Source organism: Tiliqua scincoides, chromosome 4 (assembly GCF_035046505.1).
Source record: "Tiliqua scincoides isolate rTilSci1 chromosome 4, rTilSci1.hap2, whole genome shotgun sequence".
Classification (NCBI taxonomy): domain Eukaryota; kingdom Metazoa; phylum Chordata; class Lepidosauria; order Squamata; family Scincidae; genus Tiliqua; species Tiliqua scincoides.
In genome coordinates this window covers 190,132,187-190,157,862 of record NC_089824.1, presented here as the reverse complement: position 1 = coordinate 190,157,862, position 25,676 = coordinate 190,132,187, and the positions used below count along the sequence as shown (strand labels likewise).

General features: G+C 43.9%; 1 protein-coding gene across 4 annotated transcripts in view; it reads right to left on the bottom strand.

Annotated features, from left to right (window-relative positions):
* CHD6 (chromodomain helicase DNA binding protein 6) overlaps positions 1 to 25,676 on the bottom strand; it is a 160,963-nt gene that overhangs the window by 82,104 nt on the left and 53,183 nt on the right. For 3 of the 4 annotated variants that reach the window (XM_066625300.1, XM_066625302.1, XM_066625301.1), the window contains exon 4: positions 2,588 to 3,105. In XM_066625300.1, the coding sequence (XP_066481397.1) occupies positions 2,588 to 3,105 (518 nt within the window). Of the gene's footprint in view, positions 1 to 2,587; positions 3,106 to 5,996; positions 6,014 to 25,676 lie in introns of those variants that run through there. The other variant, XM_066625303.1, reaches the window with a different exon arrangement.

Below are 25,676 nucleotides of genomic sequence, written 5' to 3'. Positions count from 1 at the left end.
AGCTGTGATTAGAAATAATTTAGAGGAGATTATGCCACTATTAGCAGTCACTTAGAGAATTTGCAGCAATTGCTCCATTTGCATGAATGTTTTACTCTGCTGCTTAGGAAGGAACTATTCTTATCTACATCCTTCTGACAAGATGTTGTAAAGGGGTCAATGAACCTATACAAGGTCTTTGAGGGTTGAGCCAACAAGAATGACCGATCTGTCAAGAGCCAAGTTGCCCATTGGTTTCTTGTCCTGGAAGCAGTACAGTGCATACTGGTCATATCCAGAATCATCCTTTACAAACTTTGGCTGAGTTGCCAACTGTAGTCCTGTCTGAAGATGACCTCCAGTTATCCATGCACTGGTTACATCCAAATTGCATTACTGTAATACACTCTAGGTGGACTGTCTTTGAAGACAGTTTGGAAACTTCAGATGGTCCAGAATGCAGAAGCCAGAAAACTCTCTGAGAGGAGCCAAAGAGAGCACATTATTTCAGGTCCTCTGGTTGTCAATACACTTTTGGGCCAATTAAAAGTACTAGTTTTGGTCTAAACAGCTCTAAATGGGGTCCAGTTATCAAAGACAGCCTACTCCAATATGAACCTGCTGTTCGTTAAGGTATCTGGAGGGCTTTTAGGTCCACCATTAACAGATATTTGGCAGGCCTCCAGGAGAGAAAATGCTTTCACAGGGTTGGCTTCCCATCTGCAGAATGCCGTCATAAAGATTGGCTCCCTCCATGACAAATCCCAGGTGAAACCATGTTGTTAGAGAAGACATTTTTGACTTGATTTTTTAAGGGTTACAAAATAAAAATTTGATAAATCAATACATAAAACTCCATTAGGTGCTTTCAGACACTTCTATTTCCATTGCAGGATGTGACAACTGGCACGGTTCCACACGGATTGCTTCTTTCCAACTCAGTGGTAATTTCTGTTTACATTCCGTGGTGAAATCTTCATGCAATTGTCTTATACAAGGGTCTCACACATTGGGATCCTGTCCACCTTGGAACAGCAAAAATCTAATTGCTGGCCCATGAAGAAATACATTGAACACTTTCTGAAGTAGGATGTGCATGGATCTTACTATGGACTGAATGTAAAAATCATGACCCACAAGTACAATCAGTACAGATTGCTCAGATAGGAGAAGATTCTTCATTTACTTATGTGATACAAAGAAACAACCAAAAATACTAGCCAGGACAAATACTGCTTGCTGGGAAGTGTAACCTTTGACCAGGATTTTTCAAGCAGACAAGTTTCAGCTATGCCATGTTCATACAACTCTGTAAAGTTACTCGTCAAATCAAATGGGAAAAGAGCTAGAAAGGAACATTATCTACACATATCATTCATTAAAAGACTTGCTCAAAGGAATCAGTTAAAGATACTAGTTTGGGCAGCAATAGAAAGAATTCTGGGGCATACATCACTATCTAATGGAGTACAGCAGCAGCAGATCACATACACAATCAAATGTTCACACATTTTAATGAGCTCTAATTCATATATACTTCATTGTAGAAATCCTGCAACACTTGAACATCTAAGGGAAGCGGTTGAAGAGATGTGTGAAACCATCCCAGCACACATATAGATGGAGGTCTGCAGATTCCTTAGTCAACAATGTGAGTGTGTTGACACCAATGGGGACCGTTTTGAGCACTTGGTCTAATTCAGTAATTCATATATTAATTAAACGGGTCATGCAACTGCTTCTGTGTACACCATGTGTATGTGAATTATAGCATAATACAATTTGACATTATAAAGCATGCGAACATTTCCTTGAGGATCGCATTAAGTCCTTGCAGGGGAGGGGGGAAGACAGGGAGGGATCCCCAGGATCATGTCGCTAAGGGGGCTGCAGGGACTGGCATTTACTCACCAGTTCCTGCAGCAACCTGTGGCGGTGTGGGGATTCCTGCGCAAGCATCTGCAGGGTTCCCCGCAGCTTAAAGAGTGAAAGTGCAGCGATCGCGCCCCACTTCTGGTTTTGCAGAGGTGGAGCATGATCGCTGCGCTTTCACTTTTTAAGCTGCGGGGAGCCCTGCAGACGCTCGCACAGGGATACCCGCACCCGATAGGCTGCTGCAGGGACCGGTGAGTAAATACCAGTCCCTGCAGTCCTCTTACCAACGCGATCCTGGGCACTAAGTCACTGCCTCCCCCCTGCTCCCGCCCCTTAAGGGGAAAGTGGCCAGAGCTCTCTGGCTGGAGTGTTGCGACACCCCAGTTTGAAAAGCCCTGCCCTATAGTTTTGGCAGTTTATGGGAAATAACCTTTATTTTAGACAGGCCATCTTTCCCAATACTAAAGCAGATAACTGGATTCTGTTCTTGACCCTACTGCTGGTACACAATAGAATTTGTACCAATTTATCCAAAAGTACACTACAGAAAGCTCCACTCAATGCCTCTCCAACAAAGGTTCTGCTCTGTGAAAAAAAAAAAAAATCTAGCCATAATAACCTGTTCCCAGTAAAGAACTCCAACGCCTGGGACAAAGTTAAGTAGCTTCACAAGAGAAGAAAAATGGCAGCCTGGCAAACAAGCAAACAGTCAGGCGCACTGAGCAATACCAACCTGGACTTCTTGGGCTTTGCTTTGGGGGGAGACTCAGAGTTGCTCTTCTTCTCTTTAGGCTCCTTTGGGATTTTGGGCTCCCGAGGCTTCCTGGGTTTCTTGGCCCCCTCCTGTTTGGGCTCCTTGGTCTTTTTGGGCTCCTTGGGCTTTTTGGGTTCTTTTGGTTCCTTAGGCTCTCTCTTCCTCTTTGGTTTTGCTTCTCGCTCAACACCCAGTTCCTGCAGCCCCAGTTCTTTTTTCTTCCGTTTCTTCTTCACCCCAGTGCCCCCACCCCCATCAACCTGAATCCCATTATGGGACATTACCATGTTCTGCAAAATTTCATCAGATACCTCGTCAGGTACCACATCCTGCTGGTCCTTCTGGGACAGACTCACATCGGTCAAATCAGAGATTGTCACCAGGTCATGCAAATCTTCCTGATCTGTGCTGCTGGCAAAGGGGGACTGTGGCTTGCATTCGAAGGTAATGGAGGCATCAGACATTGGGGAATGACTCAACACTTTCAAATTCGGAAGCTATAAAAAGAAAACATAAAGGGATATCATCACATATGCACATGTGCCTAGCTGTCGACAATTCCACCTTCACAATGTATTCTATAAAGGCAAAATGAGCATCAGCTTGCATGACTTTGAATGGCAGCTGGTGTACAATTATCATTTGGACAAAGGTACCCTCTTAACAACTCCACAATTGCCTGCAATGTTACCTGCAATGTTACTTTTTTAACTCTTAAGATTTTTGTTTGTGCCTGAAATAGTGTATCCCTCAAAATGTATGCATGAGAGTGCCAGTATCTGCAGCTGCTTCAAGATCTTGCATTCGGGAACTGATAAATGTGGCGGCTTCTAGATAGGTGTAAGCCAAGCAAAAGAGATTCTCACATATTAAATAGCACCTGCATTTTCCACCGCAGAAGTCACCTAGAACAAATGACATGCAAAGTAGCCTTCGGAAAGCTTTACACAGACTTGGAAGAATAAAGTTTATAATGAAAGATCAAGAGTCTCTCTCAAAACACACCTGCTGCTGAACTGTCAAATTCATACCCTTCAACCTGCTGCAATACTGGCCAGAGGGTATGACTGACAGAGTTGAAGTGGTTTCCCAGCGTTGCTACATGCAAGAGACATAAGTAGCAAGACTTGCAAGAAAATTTTGATACAGTCCACATCCTGGCAGGAGGGACAGTTGTTTGCATCATTGTTCTATCACCATTGCATTGCAACTGGTTAAGTCAATTTCCAAAAAGTCTGAGAGTTTAGTCACAGGGGCATTAGCCACACTCATTTTCCATTCACTGTTTACCATAGATACACGCCTATAAGGTGATAAATTTTTGCCAAAAAATCCAGCGCAGACCATTTCCTTGTCCTATCTGCAGGTCACTCAGGGGTTCAGGGCAGTTCAAGGGTGTTGTGGCAGCCAGGAGAAGCCCAGAGGAGTGGCAGACATGAGCTCACCCTATGGAATATCATGCTCCAGCTGGCCATGCTTTACCTCTTCCAACAGCTCCCTCCTGCAGTGAGATGTTTTGCTATTAGCCAGCACATGACTTGGCAGGCAGGCTGCCCCTGGATCTTAAAACTTACTATCTACAAAACTCAGTACAAGCTCATCTATAAACTCAGCAGATCAAAAAAATTACCCTTGCTTCCTCTCTCCTTCCTGCCTCCATGTTGCTCCATTACACAGAAGGGGGGAATGGCACACAGTACTGCAAAAGTACATTGTTAATGTCTTCAAAAACTGTGGCATCGTTCAGATTCTTTCCCCTCTTTCAGTCAGGCTGCAGACATGCTGCAGCTCTTCCTCACAAGCAGCTTTCCCTAAGATCCCCCCCCCCCACTTATCCAAGGGTCATGGAACAGTCCATGATTTTTTGTTGAACACCTGCCCTCGCCTTATCTTTGAGATAACCTCATAGTACTTCAATGGATAGAGGTGTGATTTTTCGGTGTTAAAGAATTAAAAACATAACACATAACAACACTTTCCGCACTTCTCGTTTTTGTCAAAAAATTAAATCTGTGAAAAAATAAAAATGGAAAAGTCACATCTCTATCAATGGGTCATATAAAAAATTTCTTAAGATTGTGGCTCATGCAATTGATGGTGACCTAATAACATTATTTCTTGACTCCCCCCCCCCAAAAAAAATCCACCCACCTCCATGATAACTATCAAAACAAGTGATTAGAGTTACTTTAATTACAATCAATTCTGATTAACACATAAGGAGATGCAAAACTAATTAAAACAGTTAAGGTACATCAGGAATATTTCTTTACTTGTATTTAGCTTTGATCAGTTTTCTAATTTGTTCTGCTTATATGCTGGGCAGCCCAATACTATTCTGCGCTGGAAGAGACAGGCCAGCTGGCCTGCACTGTATCCAGTGCAAGGTTGTGGCTGGCTGCAGCACAAACCAGGGAAAGGGGTATTGATTCCCCTTTGGGTAACACAGCAGTTAGCCAAATGTGGCTACTCAGATCTGCACCACCCAAACAGCCTATGCAGATCTGAGCAGTCCAGCTCTAGGTCGGGCCACCCAGGAGAGGGTTAAGATCCGGCCTAAGTGCTGGATCCTGACCCCCTCCTGGGCCCAGTCCACCCCTAGGCCCACCTGCCACCCACCCTTCCCCCACCCCGGAATGCCCCCAGACTGCCCTCCCCAGACCCCCATGCTGGCCCAGACAGGTTGGTCCATCTTACAGCACTTTTGCAACACCTCTGGGCTGGCACAAGGGACTTACACCAGCCCAAGCGAGCCTTTGGATTGAGCCCTAAATGGATTTATCTATTTTGACATACATCCCTAGAGACCATACTTCTACTTTGTTTACACAAGCATTGAAACATATAGATCTTGAACCAGAGGCCTTGGGGTGGGAGACTATTTGTTTATTAAAACAATATGCATCAATCAATAACTAAAACAAAAACAAAAGTGAGAATAACCAACTGAGAGCTAAAACCAATAACTGACAGCAATAAATGAAACTAGACATCAATGCAACTCAAACATCTGTCTGAACAAAAATTAAAGTCTGAAGGTAAAAACTTACAATTATGGTAAAAACTAACAATGAGGGAACTAAATGGGTCTCAAGAGGAGAGGTGAACAAAAATGTCCTGTCACATGCATTCTTCATACAAACTTCAGAGAGGGGGAACATGGAGTAAAGGATCATGCAGGCAGATTTACATAGGGAGAATCTCCCAAAAGAGAGTTAAACCACTTTCTTTCTCACTGTATCACACCCTTAGTTCAAAAGATAATCCTTTTCTCTTATCTATGGAGCTTCACCATCATCTGTCTCTGGCTCCTACTGACTCTGGCTACCAACAAATCATCCCATATCACATTCCTACTCATGCCTCAGTCTGTGGATATTGGATCTACCTGCTGTGACTTTTCCCTGCTTCTATAGTTCCTGTATCTTGGCTGGCTCCTTCCCTGTGGCTCCTCTGACGCTCTAGTACTTGTAGCTTCACATCACCTAAAAAAGAACCCGATTCATTTTTTATTATATTAATATATGTTAACAAAATTTCTCAGAGCCTTTGTGGATCATGCCTTAGAGTTTGTTCTCATAAGACAGCAACACAAATATCTCCTGCCACTTTCCACCACTTTTGTCCTCAAACCCATCACTGCAGACATTCCCAAATGAGGATAAATGTATTCTAAAGAGGCTCTTGCTGGGGGAATGGAAGAGGTAGGAAGACTATGTGGGCTCTGCTATCTCCATCCACAAACAACCATTTACTACACAGAGCTCACCACTTGTAAACATATCATATGCAGACCCATGTGATTCTGGTTGCACATTTGCAATCAGGAATTAACATAGGGATGTTAAAAAAAGAACATATATAGCAGGTGCTCTAGACCCACTTCATATGGTTATTTAAACTCTGCATTAACGTAAGTAACAGAAGTCAGAAGATAATTCTATAAGCATTCCAAGTTAGGCAAGGACAGCCTTAGGTTTTTCAGGAGCCTATAAAAAGTCACCATGGTCAAGAACTAGTGCCCATGCACACGAGTTAGGAAGAAATGAAAAGGAGAAAGAGTTGCAAAAGACACTTCTGGAATTATTCTCTTGAAGGGTTAAAATTGACAAACGAACTGGATATCCAAATGCATTTTAATAGGAAAGATTCAGAGGTGAAAAGTTAGGTGCCAATGTTTAATGAATCTTTCTGAAAAATCCATGCAAATTATCGATTTTAACAAAACATTTTTCAAATGCTGCATTCTTCCATGGGAATATCACCAAAAACATTTCCATGGAAGAAAACATTAAACAAAAGAAGCTTTGAATGCACTTCACTGCAGCAAGTTACACCTGCCAATTTCTGGAAAAAGAAAGGTGGCTCCTTGCATAGCTCTCCGCTAGGTTTGAATAGTGCTTCTCTGCTATGTAGTAAGATCCTCAGAATACATGCCATAGCATCTAGCCTCTCAGACAGGCAAAGAACACCAATACAGGTTCCAAATAAACAAAATAAACAGAGATACAACCCCAAATGATCAGACTAATGTCTGCCACAATGTCGCCCCATTCATACACATTACGTACTCTTAATGAAAAGAGAAATAATTTTGTTTCAAAAAGTCAGTGTCACAAAAACATAATCACAACATGAAAGCTTCCAGAAATCACATTGGTTCATTGGAAAAACATCCACAAGTCAAATTCTGCCATTAACCATGCTGATGATAACAATGAGATTAAGGGCCTGATCCTAAAGACGCTCAACGCCAGCACTGGGTGTTGCAAATGTGCCATAAGGCACTTCTGTGGCACCTAGAGAGGAGGGGCACAGGTACTGTGCCAGCACCAGTTGGCTCTGAGCTTCAGTGCCTTGTGGAGGGCCAGCCGGCACCCCAGCAGCACTGGCTGGTCGTATTTTCAGAGTAGGGGGAGAAACAGGGTGGGGGAGGGCAAGGTGAGGGGAGGAACCGGGATATTAGGGGTGGGACCAGTGGAGCTCTGCTTCGCCATATCCTGAAATTCGTGTTAGACCACGTGTTGGCAAAATAGGCAGCGCAGACTTGAAAAGCCCCATTGCGGGTCTAGAGGCTTTCACTGGGAGAAAGCAACAAAAGTCCCCTTCCCAAGGAGACTCCTGGTGGCTTCCTGGAACCCACTGAATAAAGCAGCTACTTTGGCGCTGCTGCTCCAGCAGGTGCTGGGAAGTTTAGGATTAGGCTGCCCCTCACTAACAGCCAAATCTAAACCAATTTCCCTTGTGCCAATGTAACAGCTCCAGTTCCACTATATCCCATGGGGGAATTTCAGATGCCGAAGGTCTCCTCAAGATAAGGGAACAATGGGCTTGCTTCCAAGTGAACATGCACTGGATTGTTCTGTAAGAGTGAAATCACCTTCCACTAGTTAAACTGGCACCTTATAAATTTTTTTTTAGTTTTGAGGGTATTTCCACATGATCTTAGGTATTGACATCACTTGTTAACCCATTTATTCCTATGAATCCAGACGAGGTCCTCTCACAGAGGTTGCCTTAATTATTTTTTGTAATGGTGATTTGTGTCCATTTTTAGAGCTTCTAGCCCCAATGCAGCACTGCACTTAAAAGTGTGATCTGACAAGTACCACTATATCCCTGGGCATGGAGGCATGTTATTTTTTTACATACTTGGTGACAATGGAACCCAGTTTCACTCCACTGCCTGCCTGCCCCTCTACCAGTGATATACCTAGCGCCACCAGTACTCAGGGCAGACTAATCCCACTGCCCTTTTCTTGGCTACTTCAAAGTCACAGACAGACCTGGTCTCCATCTTGAGATACCAGATGGGAGGCCAGGTCTACCCCTAATTTGAAGCAGCAGGTAGACCTGGCCTCTGCCTCAAGATCCCCCTGGGGGAGGCCAGATCTATCTGGTATTCAAATGCTGTATAGATCAGACCTCCACCTAGAGATTCCCCATAGAGGCAGCGAGGTCCACAAATGCTATCTAGACATTTGACAGGACAGACAGGCGAGCATGCACCCAGGGAAGATCACCCCCCTGCCCTTGGTACAATACTGCCTTCCACCAATACCTTCATCACCACTGCCACCCCACTCTCTAAAGGAACTTACACAGGAAGTATTATCAGCTTCACCTCTGTACAGTCTGCCCCCCCTTTGAGTTATTTTTGTTCTTGGCAGCAGAGATACACCTTCATGCCTTTTTAAAACAAAACAAAACTTTAGATCAGTGATAAGTAATGTGGAATTACTTTACTTCTTTTGCAATAGTGACTCTTCCTCCTCCCACCTCATTTCCTGGTTGTGAGGAATGAATACAAAAGATCACAACTACCGAAGCATATTTCACAATTTATCTAATGATTGATGACATGCAAGGTACTTCCAAACCTTTGCACACCTGGCTGGAGACTTCTAAAAACATGCAGAGGCTCTGCCAACACTTTAAAGGTGGTAGATTTCACTGAAACATTTTAATATACTTTCCCAGCCTCTCTTTCCTCTCTCACTCCTGCCCTGGGCTTAGAAAAGAAATTAACAATGGTGGCAGCATGAGAACAGGTCAGACAGGTGAAATAGTCCTTGATGCCATTGTTACTGCTGTAGTTCCTAAAGGATGGCGATTCCATCTTTAGAAGGATAGATGAGTGTTGGGGATGCAGAGAGATGAGAGACCATAAGATATGTAAGAATTCCCTCTTTCTTGTAGACACCCATTACCAATGGGGGGGGCAGAGGTTAAAGATGGGTTGACATTCTTTTGCAGGGCAATAATAAAAGCCCAGTCATGGCTTCCCTTCTTGGCAGCTGTGCAAAAGTTTCTTCAGGAGCCTCCTATATGCAGCACACATCCAAGTTCAGATGTGAGCAGCACACATACAAGTTCCTTTTTTATTTTTTATGAGGATAAAAAATGTTTAGAGGACACTTGGTTAGACAGCGTGGGGGGACCACTCTGGTTGAGGTAGCAAATGCTGGATAATAAATTGTATGCCATTTCAGTCAGAAACTAGTGCATGGGAAGGTAGAAAGGTGTAGCGTCAGCAGGTAAGAGCTGGTGTAGTGAAGCGGCTAAGAGTTGAATCTTATGCGTTCCCCCCACCACCGATGTAGCAACACCAAACTGACGAATGCTGCATCCATAGTGGGAGGGGACAGGCCAGGAGGCTTCAGCGGGGAAAGGAGTTTGTAAAATCCCCTTACACTCATGTAAGCCTCCCAATCCGCGATGGGTCTCCTCGAACCTGCACTGGAAAGTCCAAGAAGAGAAATGGGGCAGGGAGGCTGCTGCCGGAAGGGATAAGATTAATTGAGAGCCACCCGCAACAGATCCTCCTCCTCCCATGGCTTCCCAAACCCCATTATGCCTCCATTCCCGCCCGGTTTTGCCTACTCCCCGCCTTCATTCTGCTCTCCCAACTTCCCCCCCCCCATCCTACCTCCTCCAGCGAGTGGCAATTCCCTCTCTGGCAGGGGTGGAAAGGTGCAGGCCTTCCCACCAGCGCTCCCAAGAGCATGCTGACTCACATGCTGTCAGAGCACCTTGTGTGACAGGCACTGGCTGCTTTATGGCAGTCAGCGCCATCAGGCGGCATGGGGAGGACTGGGCTGTAAGAGATTAAGTGATTGAGCTGCAAATCAGGAGTTTCCCCAATTCAAATTTCACCTCTGCAATTAACTCTTAGGCAAAGCACTCGTTCTCTGTCTTAACTCCGCAGCTGCAAGAAGGGGAGGTAACATGTACTTAGCTAACAGGGTTGTTGTAAGGGTAACATCAAATTAACCATCTGAGTGTGCACTATGCACAAGCAGAAAGCATTAGTAAAGCAAAGTATTAGTAAAGACAAGAATTTTTAAAAATCAAGTGAATTTTTAAAAAATCAACTCCAGAAAAAGAGAAGAAAATACATGTGTGGTACTTTGAATGCCTGAAATATATCCTTTACATGGATACTAAACAGAATTACACATTACTATAATAGCAGAGAGAAAACTCTCTTTTTATTGTCTTTTGTGATAAATCACCGTGTTTGTGACACAAAGCTCTGTGATGTCCAGTGAATCACCAAAGTGTGCCCTTCTATATACACAAACGGTCATAAATATATCCAATGCCATATAAAACAAAAATCAAGTTTCTTGGCTGTCATCTAGTAATTACATTTTGTGCTGAGTTATGACAGATATCAGTTTCAGATATAAACTGTATTTTGCAGCCTGTTTATTATTACAGAGTGAGAAAAGTGGTCATCCCTGTTTGAACATTCAGATTTTATAAAGATATTGTCAAGCACTACCAATAAAGAAAAGATTTAGAAGTGACAAGTGTTCAAGCAAACGCAGATGAAAATGTTTAAAGATTTTCTCCCCAACAAGGTGCTCAATTTTACAATATATCATTTCAAGGAGATGAAATCTGGAGGAAAATAGAAATAAACATTATAACAAACAAAAATGATTGAAATATAAATGAATGAAGTAACATGAAAAACAAACAGTGAGGTGATTCAGATGCAAAAAGTTTTAAAACTTGCAGCACATGTTAACTGACAGTTATGCAGCAGTTATGCAGAAATATGGATTTGCATACAATTATTTCCCAATAATCAATGAAAATGCAAACTGTACTGTACTAGTACATCATTGTTTCCAATTCATAGCTGATAACATGGACATCAGCACTGCAAACACTGGTGATCAGGTAATATGTGTTGCTGATGTATTCACTCTTCTTTAGCATGCTAAAAAAAATTCAGGGGAATTACAAAAAATTACAACTGCTTCCATCTGAACGTTTCAGGAATATGCAGGGGCTACCAGTGGGCTTTCATACAGACAGAAACAGTGCACAAAACATGACCCTGTCTGCTGCTATTGCTTCTCCATTCTGCTTCTGCTGCTCCTTTGGTACCAGCTGCAATCATATCACAGCTCCCACAAGCTTCAGTACAAAGGTTACTATGTGCAAAGTAGCCTGTAGTAATGAGAACTACCGCAGGATTCAGTGACAAGATCCACTCTATTACAGCCATGCACGAAACAGCAGAAACACTCTCTTTTTTACTTGTGCTGTTTCTATAGTCTTAAAAATACTGGAACAAGTTGGTTGGTGCCCTGGTTCTAGATGTGGGAAACCTGTGGTGCTTCCAGACTAAGGGCCCAATCCTATCCAATTTTCCAGCACTGGTGCAGTCGCAATGTAGCCCCAAGGTAAAGGAACAAATATTCCCATACCTCAAAAAGGCCTCTGTGACTGCTGCCCCACCACAAGGTGCAGTGCATGCCCCACTGGCACAGCTGCACCAGCACTGGAAAACTGAATAGGATTAGGCCCTAAACCGGTGTTATTCAAACTGTGAGGCGCGACTCCCTGGGGAAGTGCCACAAACACACAAGGGAGGCACAGGTTGTCCTCTCGCAGCGACACAGTCACACCACCGTTCCTGGGCAGAGCCCCTCCGTCTTCTGCACTTTTTTTTAAAGCAGAAGAAACAGGGGGTTGCTTAGCTGCTCCCTCCGAGAGGGACTGCAAGAGTGGCTGCTGCTGCCCGCCCTCTTCTCCCTCCTCTCTGAGACTGCCGCCTTCTGTGTCCTCTTCAACTCCAACCCTCCAGCTGAGTATGCTCAGTTTGCAGTCCTTGCTCTTGCTGACCGTCAGAAAGAAACCCTCATTGATCCTTGTCTAGTTGGTTCCTAGTTCCCAGCCTGGGATCGCTTCTCATCAAAGTGAAATCTCTCTTCTCAACCCCCCCTCTTCCACTCCCCCCTTTCTATCTCCAAACCTTCCCGCTTTCCTCCCCCTCCCCAAATAAAACGCTTCCTATTTTACCAGTCACCAGAGCTCTTAAAGTTGTTTCCATCCAGTTGGCAAAGGGGGGGGGGGGGAGACAAGCACACACTTTACTTGGCCAAGAGAAGAAAAAGGGAACAGTTTTTAAAGTGATTTACTCATCTTGTTGTTTGACTGAAGAGGAGAGGCTGTATTTTTAAAGTGATGAATCTTGCTATTTGAAGGGAATACTTATCAGCAATTGATGAAGTGATTGCCAGCCCAATCCTATCCACTTTCTTGGGAGTAAGCCCCATTGACTCTAATGGGACTTACTTCTGAGTAGACATGCATAGGATTGAGCTGTGCATCTTCTTATTCATCTAGATCAGGGGTACCCAAACCTCAGCCCGGGGGCCACTTGTGGCCCTCGGAGGCTCCCAATTAGGCCCTCGGGGAGCCCCCCAGTCTCCAATGAGCCTCTGGCCCTCCAGAGACTTGCTGGAGCCCGTGCTGGCCCGACGCAACTGTTCTCAGCAAGACTGTTTGACCTCTCACCTGAGCTGTGGGATGCGGGCCCTCTCCACTACTTGCTGTTCCATGTCTGTGATGCGCAGTGGCAGTGAAGGAAAGACTGGCCTTGCTTTGTGCAAGGCTTTTTATAGGCCTTGAGCGATTGCAAGATCTTCATTCATTCACATAAGTTCCATCTCTAATATATTCATTTATGTAAATTTATTCAAATTTTAAATGGTAAATTAAATCTTTTTTTCCCCGGCCCCTGACACAGTGTCAGAGAGATGATGTAGCCCTCCTGCCAAAATGTTTGGACACCCCTGAGCTAGATGAACTACTTGGCTCTAGTTGGATGAACTAGTTGGTTCATCTAGCATAGAAGACAAATCAGCCTCCTAACCAAACCCTTATCAGCTCTGATATATTTTCATGGTTTATTTTTGTTTTCCCCAGCTGCTGGAAAAATTTAATTACATTAAATTAATAAAGGGTTCAATCCTATCCAAGGGGAATGGGAGAAATGACTAGTTGGATTGGGGTCCACAGGGCATGTGTGTGTGTGTAATGTTGGTCAGACTGGTTGTTCACAAACTTCATTTGATAAAACAATTCTATTGGTATGCTTACAAAGTTAAAAAAAAAAAAAAAAGAGTCCTACTGGACCAGACAAAATCTACCTATTCTAGCAACCTGTCTCCAACAGTGATCAGCAGCTGATCATTTATAAAGCATGTATATTGCTGTGTATTAACATTTTTAATATCTGCATTTAATTAATGATATGATTAATATAATTAATATTAATATAGTAAATATTTCTGGCCACTTCCTGCTTAATGATGTCACTTCCAGCCCTCAGGAACATGATGGGGAGTCAGGGCCAACAGCCACGGGGGTCAAGGGAGCCACGGGCCAGAAAAGTTTTGAGTACCACTGCCCTAAGCCTTTATGTGCAATCTCCTGGCATGCTACTCTTTGGAGTGGAAAATGAGCCCATCTCACATGAGCGAGCTCAAGAATGGGCTTGTCCAACCTTGGAACAGATGGGCACCAAAGCTGGAGAACCACAAACATTTATATTTTCTAGTACCAACTACAGGATCTAACTACATTAACATCTAAACTTCTCTTGAAACATACATCTACTCCATGTCTGTCTAAGGCATTCAAAATATTAATGTACACACAGCACCCTTTTCTTACCTCCCTGTTTTTTACTCTTAATCTTCTGGGGGACTTGATATCAGCTTCAAATATTCTGTCTGTCACTATTCTGCATCTCTGGAACCAACACACTAATAACTCACTGGATGCAGATGGCAGCCAAAAATTCAGCTCTTGAATTCAAAAACAACTTACTGCTGTGCCACTAAGGAGCTGGCATGCCCCCAGGGATAGACTAGGTCTTCCCAGCTTCTTCTTTTAAATTATGCATAACTAAGATATTTGGTTCTATTAAAGCAGTGACCCAGCACTTAAAGCTGGCTCTTAAATTCAAGAACAGAATTCATATACTGAACAGTAAAATCAAAACACACACTCCTTCCCACACACATGCGTTCCTGGTATAGACAAAAGAACGGGAAACTCAGTTGGCATCACAGTATGTGCAACACTGCTTTCTGAAAATTGTCCTGGTTCAGGCACTTGCATCCCAAAGAAAAGTGCTGGGAATTCAAGTATACCTACAGCACAATGGAGGAAGAAAAGCAGATCTGCTGCCCACCAGGAGCTGCTGTGAACACAGTAAGAGAGCTGCAGTTTAAAGGCAAACTGTCAAGGTTAGTAGGCCTCAAAAATGTGACCTACTTTTTTGCTGTTTGCATGTCTATTCAGAGTTCATGGTGCTCTTTAAGCACATTCAGAAAACACTTTAAAGAGGTCACTAACATTTAGTTAACCCACTGCCCATAATGGACTCCTCAGCTCCAAACCTGCAACACATCACCTATAAAAGCCTTTACAAAAGCAGTCTGTATGCAGTCCGTTTCTATCACTATGAAACACTAAAATAAACAACAAAGTCAGGTTTTTTCCATTCTAATACAGAGATTTATCTGATAGCGAAGCCAATATAAATGTAATGCTCCTGCTGTACATACTAAAGGAGAAGAAAGCACCTCAATTCTGCTATTTGTGTGATAAGTTATATGCTTTTTAAAGCAAAGAAATTAATTTCTGGGACCAGAATATAAGGAAGGTAATAGCCACATTAACAGCCAGTATTTTGCAGCAATTGCAGAGATAAACTGCTGTCCAGTTTAGAAAGCAGTTTCCCTCTTCAGCAATGACGCACAACAATTGCTGGGATTCTTACTTTTGCAGCAGTTCCAAAAAAAGCTGCCACAATCATGTGTAACCATTTATGTGGCTCACACACTACTTCTTCCATGCGAGTTTTGAGCAACAGAAATATCAAAGTCTACATACAAAAGATTCAGTAGCACCACGCATATGAACCAGTTGGATCACAGGGTCCCAACCTATGGTCTGTGAGACCCTGAAAAGTGGTCCACAAGATTTTAGGAGAAGTGGTCCATGAGATTTCAGGAAAAAATTGTCTTCTATCACTACTACCTGAAGTGTCTATTGCAGCTGTGGGGGGTCCGTTCTCTGCACTTTCTTGGTAGTCCATGGGGGGAGAGTGCTCATCTGGAAGATGCTTCCTCATGGACCACCAGAGAGAGTGGAGAATGGACTGCCCACAGCCGCAGATGGCAACAAAACCTTCTCTATAAAATGTCTAACAAATCTCTAATAAATCTCTATTTATTACAAACTGAATTGTATTTTTTGAGTACAGTGGGGTGGGGGGTTGCATGTGGTCCATGCCAATTCCAATTTTTGTCTCAGTGGTCCACCGACCCCTAAAAGTTGGGAAACACTGCATTAGATGGATGACCAGCTAAGTTCTTCTCGGTCCGCACTGGAAGAAGCCCACACATTTACTCTTAAGACACACAGGGCGCAACCCAAACCTTCACTGGAGCAGGCAATCCAGGAGGCTTGCATTGCATCCAACGCAAGTGCGTTGGCTGCAGCAGCTCAGCAAGGGGAACCTCTTCCCCTTACCCCTGGTAAGGGCTGCTTGCCCCAATGGGTCTCCTCAGACCTACACCAGCTCTGGAGGTGGCGCAAGTCCGAGGAGAGCGGAGCTGCTTGAAGCCACTCCGTTCTCCCCAGGGACAGGGTTTGGATCCAGCATAACTGCCGAGTTCCAGCCCCGCCCCCGGCTCCCCATGCACCCGCCCCCAGGGCTGCCCATTGCCAGCCCTCCCCTGCCCAGAAACGCCTCCCTCCCGCCTTCTCCACGCCTACCTTCATCGCTTGTGTTGGTGTGGGCACACTGGCAAAGTGGTGGCGAGGAAGCCGCCACAGAGGTTTCTGCTGACCTCTATGCGTCAGCGCATCTAGATGAGCCGACTCAGCTTCCTCTCATGGAGGTGCAAGCGTGGAGGCATGTTTGCGACCCTCCCGGGACACCTATGCCAGCCTAAGTGTTGGTTAGGATTGCACCCTATCAAGAGAACTATAGTCTGCCATCAGAGTCATCTTCCAATAACATAAAATTTACTATGTACAGAAGTAGAAGGTAGAACAATTATTTATCATAATTTAAGAAAATGCTTTTTGGTACAGTTCCTTTAAAATATGAAGGAAAGCTTTAACTGCACCATTTGGGATATGAAGATCTTCCCTGCTCTTATCCCTACATGTGCAAGTCTCCATTCTAATTTCAATGAATACTGTACATCTTACTCATGCATAGTTTCTTCACTCCACTATCACCACATTCTGTTTTAACTAGAGGGATGCAAAGAATCAGTTGCCTTTTTTGTCACTATACATTTACATGTCTTACATTCCTGTAGCTCAATTCTCTCTAACCTCTAGTGTGTGCACAACAGTTTAACCACATTTCACAAGTAACTTCAACAGCTCCTCGGGAATTACAGGCCTTTTGCTCCTCCATAAACCTGCTTTCCCAGTTCTACTAGTAATGACCACCTCACTGCCTTCCCTTTCAAATGTGCTTGCATGGCCTATTTCAGTTTTCAAAACTGTGCATGCAAACATTCCTGACTAAACTTTAGCATGTACAAGTGATCCAAAAACCAGCACTCATGACCAGGAGGGTAGGGCTTGGCTCACTTCTGATACATCTAGAGCCACTCCAAAGGCATCCTGCTCTCTTATTTCTGCGATTTTCAACCTTTTTCATCTCATGGCCACTGACAAGGCTAAAAGAAACACACCATCAGTTTTTTTTTGACAATTGACAAGACACACTGCATTGCCAGCAGGGGACTCACACCCACCAATATCCTACTAATAAATCACCCTCCCCCAAACTCCTGCAGAACATCAATGTGCACAGCATAGTGGTTGAATATTACTGCCTTATTTACTCTTCACCTGTGCTGTTGATGCCCTTCAAGGTATTGGGAGTATAGATGATCTTGGGTTGGACTTAAGACCCTTTTGAACCCAAGATTCTCTTACTGGTACAGGCACTACTATTTGAATTCTGATTTGTTTCCTTCTCTGAGGTGTCTGTTTTCTGTTTTGAGAGGTATGAATGATAACCTCTACTAACTAGGCAAAAGAGGCACTTTTGAAAGTGTTGGTTATCCTAAAGAGCAACTGTCTGCATTCACCCAGCAGAGAGTCTTTTTCCAGCAGCTGTTCACTGGTGCCTCCTCTGCATTTATTGTTTTTGGTGTGAACCCCTTTGCGACAGGGGACCATTTTTAAAAAATTTCTTTTGCTATGCAAACCACTTTATGAGCTCTTTTTGTTGAAAAGCAGTTTATAAATATTTTATAATAATAGCAACAGGAAAGAAAAAATTCTGCACCAAGAAAAGCTGAATTCTGACTTGTACAAATTATACAAACATGCATTTTGTGCATAATTTATTCTGCTTCTGTACAACTTGGAAGAGGGCAACAAAAGTATTATACAAGGCAGCCAATCTTCACACAAAATGATTTAAAAAAATAAAGCTGAAAATTTAAAGTCTCTGATGACTGTGCCCAGTGCCAGCTTCCATGCTTATGGGTACATAACTTCAGAATGCGCATATCCCTTATTATAAGATTCACAGATTACGAAGTCAGATACATGGAGAGGGAAAGAAAAGAAACACCAGACCTTCTTCAGAATTTGTCCCGTATGGCGTTGGGGTCCACTATTCTGGGGTCCACCGGCTTGGCCTGGGTGTAGGGGGTGATTTTTCATGTCACCATGCAACGTGTCAAGCTAGCACTGCTTCGGTCAGCCCTTTGGTCATTTGCCATTGACCTCCAACTGAATGCACTTTTGTGCCAGTTTATTGTCATAGGCACACAGAATGTGGCCGTACCATCAAAGCCAAGCTTCTCTCATCTTGTCAGCAATTGGAGCGACGCCATATCACTGCCGGATGTCGTCGTTGCGAACGTGGTCAAAGCAATTAATACCACTAATCTAGTGCAGCATCTTTGTCTCCGTGATACTAAGGCAACATTCAGTTTCTTTTGGCGCTGGTCAACATTCAGCTCTGTAGACTGCGACCGGACGAATGTCCATCCAATAGATCTTCAATTTAAGATGGTCACAGATCTTGTCTCTGAGGATACCATCATCATGTGCCACTTCATCCAGGCTGTGTTTACTCGCATGGTGGTCTCGTGACTCAGGCTGCCATCAGAAGTGACCAAGTGCTTAACTTCATGTGTTCATACCCTCCACAATATAGAAGGACACTTTTTCTGCAGTCCAATCCCAACCACATTTACACAGAGATCTATGAATTCTAATTGGATTTATTTCCAACTGAATGTACTCAGGATTGCAACTTTAGTAGGCTGGCTGCAGTGCGGGCTCACTTCCACTCAATTTAACTGCCAGAGACGAAATAACATCTCCCTGATTCAGGTGCATCATTCCAAAAAGAACAAATGGTTGGCAACCTTCAGTCTCGAAAGACTATGGTAGAAGCCTACAGCACCCAGTATTCCCAGGCGGTCTCCCATCCAAGTACTAACCAGGCCTGACCCTGCTTAGCTTCCAAGATCAGACAAGATCAGGCATCTGCACATATCCTTCTTTTCCTTCTCAGCTGGTGCCAACCTCAATAGTACCCAGCACCCTGCCAGTGATGCTACATAAATATTAAAATGGTAGAGCAGTAGTAGAGAAAAGTCAGAATTTACTTTTATTTGGGTAATTTTTATCCCACCTTTCTATGTAAGATATCAGGCAGTTTACAGAAAAATTTAAAACCACTTGCAACCCCATTTAAAATAGCAACAGAAATAGTAGCAAAACAAATGTAAAAATCTAACTATTCAGCAGCATCAATATCCTCAGAAACATTTAAAATTATTAAGCTGCTAAATGGCAATAAAAACCAGAACCTTTAAATGTCAGAGGAAACAAAAACTACTTTTTCATGGTGCAAGTAATTCAACAATACAAATAAGGGAGGGAGTCCCATAACCAGGGATAGGCACTCATGACTCGCAGATTGACTTGAGTTGAGGTTTCCAAGATTTGGAACTCGGGTCAGTCACGTCACTGACTTGTGACTCGGAGCTCTGCCTGGAAAAAAGCCATGACTCATATAGATTCAAGTCACAAAGACTTGTCATTTTGGGCCCACAACTCAACTTCATGAGTGTGGGTTCTTGCATACTATTTTTTTCACCACGGTGTCACCCCAAAAGACCTTGTGGGCAATCCAGAAGCCGGCATCCAAACCAGCGCAAGCAGCAGATTTGGTGGGAGGAGGGTAGCTTGGCTCCAGAAGGTAGGGGCTGCAGGAGGCTGGGAGGAGGAACCAAAAGAAGGCAGGAGCCGCCAGGACATGGGGTGGAACAGACTCTCTTGTCTGTCTCAAAAGGAACAGACAACAGATTGGCTAAACAGGTGGCCTGATTTTTTTCTCTCAATGAGGAAGGGGAGGAGGAGGAGTACAATGGACGGGGCAGGGCAGTCTTGCGATAGGAAAATGGCTGGATATTCCATGGAGGGGGTGCCGTAAACAAAAGGGGGTTTGGGGTGCTTAGGGTTCTTGGTTTTCAAACCCTGAATCCCTCAAGGCCCTTTGCTCAATAGTACTGCCACCACCCTGTATGTGCCAGTGCCTCGGTCCAGGAACACTGAGACCCTCAAGGCTTAATTCTATCCTAATCTTTCTCTAATTAAGCTTCAGTCCTCAAGTTACTAGACCTCAATGAGCACTTGGTAGCTTGCTGAACGGCTAGGCAGGATTCTGAACCATTGTCCCCAACAGACAATGAAACAGCTTAGTAAAAGATATTTTAGTTTATTAAGTAAGAACATAAGAACATAAGAACAGCCCCACTGGATCAGGCCATAGGCCCATCTAGTCCAGCTTCCTGTATCTCACAGCGGCCCACTAAATGCCCCAGGGAGCACACCAGATAACAAGAGACCTCATCCTGGTGCCCTCCCCTACATCTGGCATTCTGACTTAACCCATTCCTAAAATCAGGAGGTTGCGCATACACATCATGGCTTGTACCCCATAATGGATTTTTCCTCCAGAAACTTGTCCAATCCCCTTTTAAAGGCGTCTAGGCTAGACGCCAGCACCACATCCTGTGGCAAGGAGTTCCACAGACCGACCACACGCTGAGTAAAGAAATATTTTCTTTTGTCTGTCCTAACCCACCCAACACTCAATTTTAGTGGATGTCCCCTGGTTCTGGTATTATGTGAGAGTGTAAAGAGCATCTCCCTATCCACTCTGTCCATTCCCTGCATAATTTTGTATGTCTCAATCATGTTCCCCCTCAGGCGTCCTGAAGAGGCCCAAACGCCTTAACCTTTCCTCATAAGGAAGGTGCCCCAGCCCCGTAATCATCTTAGTCGCTCTCTTTTGCACCTTTTCCATTTCCACTATGTCTTTTTTGAGATGCGGCGACCAGAACTGGACACAATACTCCAGGTGTGGCCTTACCATCGATTTGTACAACGGCATTATAATACTAGCCGTTTTGTTCTCAATACTCTTCCTAATGATCCCAAGCATAGAATTGGCCTTCTTCACTGCCGCCGCACATTGGGTCGACACTTTCATCGACCTGTCCACCACCACCCCAAGATCTCTCTCCTGATCTATCACAGACAGCTCACAACCCATCAGCCTATATCTAAAGTTTTGATTTTTTGCCCCAATGTGCATGACTTTACACTTACTGACATTGAAGCGCATCTGCCATTATGCTGCCCATTCTGCCAGTCTGGAGAGATCCTTCTGGAGCTCCTCACAATCACTTCTGGTCTTTACCACTCAGAAAAGTTTGGTGTCGTCTGCAAACTTAGCCACTTCACTGCTCAACCCTGTCTCCAGGTCATTTATGAAGAGGCTGAAAAGCACCGGTCCCAGGACAGATCCTTGGGGCACACCGCTTTTCACCTCTCTCCATTGTGAAAATTGCCTACTGACACCCACTCTCTGCTTCCTGGCCTCCAACCAGTTCTCAATCCACGAGAGGACCTGTCCTCTAATTCCCTGATTGTGGAGTTTTTTCAGTAGCCTTTGGTGAGGGACCGTGTCAAACGCCTTCTGAAAGTCCAGATATATAATGTCCACGGGTTCTCCCGCATCCACATGCCTGTTGACCTTTTCAAAGAATTCTATAAGGTTCGTGAGGCAAGACATACCCTTACAGAAGCCATGCTGACTCTCCCTCAGCAAGGCCTGTTCGTCTATGTGTTTTGAGATCCTATCTTTGATGAGGCATTCCACCATCTTACCCGGTATGGATGTTAGGCTGACACACTCTACTCTACAATAAGGCAGCAAATGGTAGAGGCATAAACGTCTAGGAAACATATCAGTAATAAAATAATAAAGCTAGCTGGCTATCTCTATTAAATAATAATAATAATAATAATAATAATAATAATAATAATAATAATAATTATACAGGTATTTATATACCGCTTTTCTTGGTCCTCAGATTTCTCCTTGGACTTTATTCAAGGCGGTTTACATGGACAGGCTGTTCTAAATCCCCGTAGGGATTTTTACAATCAAAGAAATGTTCTATCTTTCAAGAACAACAACATTCAGGTGTTCTTTCTGATCTGGTTTCACATTCTGGCCTCCATCCTCCCACGCTCAGAGCAGATGGAATAACTTGGCTCAGCTTGTCAGCTGCTTCAAGGTCGCACGGTGCCGGTGGCCTCGAACTGGCGACCTGCAGATGTTATCTTCAGGCAAACGGAGGCTCTACCCTCTAGACCAGACCTCCTGCCCAGGTAATACTAGTATTACCAGGTAATACCCAGTATTACCAGGTAATACCCAGTATTAATACCTATCTCTCACCTGGGTCAGTTACTCTTGTAGATCTCTTAGCTTCAGGGCTACCTATGAGGCCAGGTGCCCATGATGGACAATGGAGCTCACACGCGGGCAGGAAGTTGCACCCAAAACTCTGTTCAAGAAGGGCCAACCCACACCCCCTGGGCACTCATTATTATACTTCTTATGCTAATAGTAATGAGGTGACTTCATACTTACTAGCCTGTCCAATCAGAACCCTTGAGGAACAGAACCTTCTCGAAGTTGGCCTGGTTGCTAACTCCTCATAGTTCTTTACCCCTCCCAACTGGAGATCCACAGCTGCACTCAATCACGCTTGATAAGGCGCCTCTCTGTCTGCTAAGGTGTTAAACATTCCAATGGGTTGTAATTCTTGTTATCTGTCCTTTCTGGCCAGCAAAGGAGAGACAACAATCCATTTGTTTACTTACTCACATTCCTGCAGCTAGGAACTGCTAGCAACTTCTCTGTTACACTGTCTTAGTTTGGTTCAGGCTTCACATGCTAACCTAGGCCTACCATGTACTTATTCATGACAGGGGGCTAAGGAGGTGGACAAAGCAGGGGGAGGTGTTTCCTTGCAATTTCTATCGCAAGAGTCTGGAACACCTTCCAGATTAATGGCTCACTTGAAGTGAAGGACTTTAACACACTGCTGAGGGCAGGTGGGATGGGAATAAAAGGACAGTGTTCAATGAGAACTCCAACACACAAACAGGCTAGCACCTCTATTTTTCCTGTGGAGCTGCACCTAACTTGCAACTTGACTCACTTTCTGAAAAAGAATTTATTCGAGTCAAAATGTCTTTAAAAAAGGCTCAGGAAAGTTGTGACAGCCACTCATTATGACTCATGAGCAAGTCAAGTCAACTAGGCAAATGTGACTCAACTCGTGACTCAGTACTGTGATTCCAGCACATCCGTGCCCATAACTGAGGTGCCACTACAGAAAAGTCCAGCTCTGTACTTACCTAACGGGGAAACACTTAGAGTGGGGCTTCTAATGACGGCACTTCTTTCTCTCTTTTCAAGCTCCCAAATTTCTGGATTTATAGAATGACAGCTGGGGAGAATTCAAAGGTCACCCGCAACTGAATATTTACAGTTTTATTCTAAATGAGCCAAAGCAAAACAGAGTGAACATTTGGAGCTTCATAATCCTGAGCCCTACCCACCGTGTTAGCCTGTTCAGCTTCTAAAATCCATATAAGGCTTCTGCACTAGCCCCAAATGTTGGAAAAATGTTCGGTCTCAGAGAAATAATCAGTTTTGCTATATTGTGTGCACTCCTCTCCCTCCCTCCCCCCAACTCCCACCCTCTGCTACACCCAGAGTTTTCAGGTTAGTCAACAACTATGGAAAAACTAGTGGGACAAGAATGGCCCTTTGCTTATCTGAAGGGAAAAGAAAAATAAATGCTTTCAAGGGGCTTTGATATTCTGAGGGTTGTATGGGGGCCAATCTCTAGCACAAAATGCTTGAAATCCATTCAGATGTTTCCCACACCAAATTGAGAAGATTCAGTGAAGCATCCCTTTCACAAAAGACAAATGAAAAAAAAGACAAGCTGGCTTCCCACCTAGACTTATTATGGAGGAAATATATTGGGTCGGAGGGCATTTTGGTTGCTGCAGGTTGTGAAAAAGAATCAGTCACTCTTCCCCTCTTTATAAGACAATCCTTAACACTTCTGATACTTGTGCTTTCTCCTTCCAGGGCACACACCTTCAGTTTGCAGAAGAGGTGATATATTTCACAGCCTATCAACAATACATGGACCAAACCACCTTACCAGAAATGATTAATAAAGAGAAGAGGGTGATGCAAAGGCAGTTCTAGTCAAAACTCCAAAGACATTTCACTTCTCTTCCCTTATGGATAAAATAAAAGCAGACTTCAAGGTAAAAGCATAAATCTTGCTCTCCCAGCTCCAAAAGGAGGAACAGGCCCTGAGCAATAACCTATAATCTTCAAGGTTGGAGGAACTCTCAGAACTAGGCAAACGTATGCAGTGGTGTTGCTGCACACATAAAAAAATACCGTGGCTTCTGATTCCCTAGTCTCTCAGGTGTACATATTTGGTGAGTATCACAAGCGTATCAAAAGCCACAGCAGACACTGCACAGACAAGGAGATGGGGTCATTTTTGAACTATCTTTAATTTTCTACTTTATAATCAATGTAGTTTAAATAAATTCACATATTACAAAAGCCACAATGTGGTGGCCTTTTTTGAAATATGAGAGAAATGTATAGTTTATTAAATTCTAAGCTAGGTTAGACTCTAATATATCAAAGAAACAAAAACTGAAGCTTTCGCCAAGTGTGAATTTATTTTAGAATGTTATATGCAAGAATACCCATAGTTAAGAACTAGAGTTTAGTAAAAATTCCCTTACTTCAAGAATGGTTTAGATCAGTGGTTCTCAAATCTTAAGAACATAAGAACAGCCCCACTGGATCAGGCAATAGGCCCATCTAGTCCAGCTTCCTGTATCTCACAGCAGCCCACCAAATGCCCCAGGGAGCACACCAGATAACAAGAGACCTCATCCTGGTGTCCTCCCTTGCATCTGGCATTCTGACATAGCCCACCTCCAAAATCAGGAGGTTGCGCACACACATCATGACTTGTACCCCGTAATGGATTTTTCCTCCAGAAACTTGTCCAATCCCCTTTTAAAGGCATCCAGGCCAGTCGCCATCACCTGTGGCAAGGAGTTCCACAGACCAACCACACACTGAGTAAAGAAATATTTTCTTTTGTCTGTCCTAACTCTCCCAACACACAATTTTAGTGGATGTCCCCTGGTTCTGGTGTTATGTGAGAGTGTAAAGAGCATCTCCCTATCCACTCTGTCCATCCCCTGCATAATTTTGTACGTCTCAATCATGTCCCCCCTGAGGCGCCTCTTTTCTAGGCTGAAGAGGCCCAAACGCCGTAGCCTTTCCTCATAAGGAAGGTGCCCCAGCCCCGCAATCATCTTAGTCGCTCTCTTTTGCACCTTTTCCATTTCCACTATGTCTTTTTTGAGATGCAGCGACCAGAACTGGACACAATACTCCAGGTGTGGCCTTACCATAGATTTGTACAACAGCATTATAATATTAGCCGTTTTGTTCTCAATACCCTTCCTAATGATCCCAAGCATAGAATTGGCCTTCTTCACTGCCGCCGCACATTGGGTCGACACTTTCATCGACCTGTCCACCACCACCCCAAGATCTCTCTCCTGATCTGTCACAGACAGCTCACAACCCATCAGCCTATATGTGAAGTTTTGATTTTTTGCCCCAATGTGCATGACTTTACACTTACTGACATTGAAGCGCATCTGCCATTTTGTTGCCCATTCTGCCAGTCTGGAGCGATCCTTCTGGAGCTCCTCACAATCATTTCTGGTCTTCACCACTCGGAAAAGTTTGGTGTTGTCTGCAAACTTTGCAACC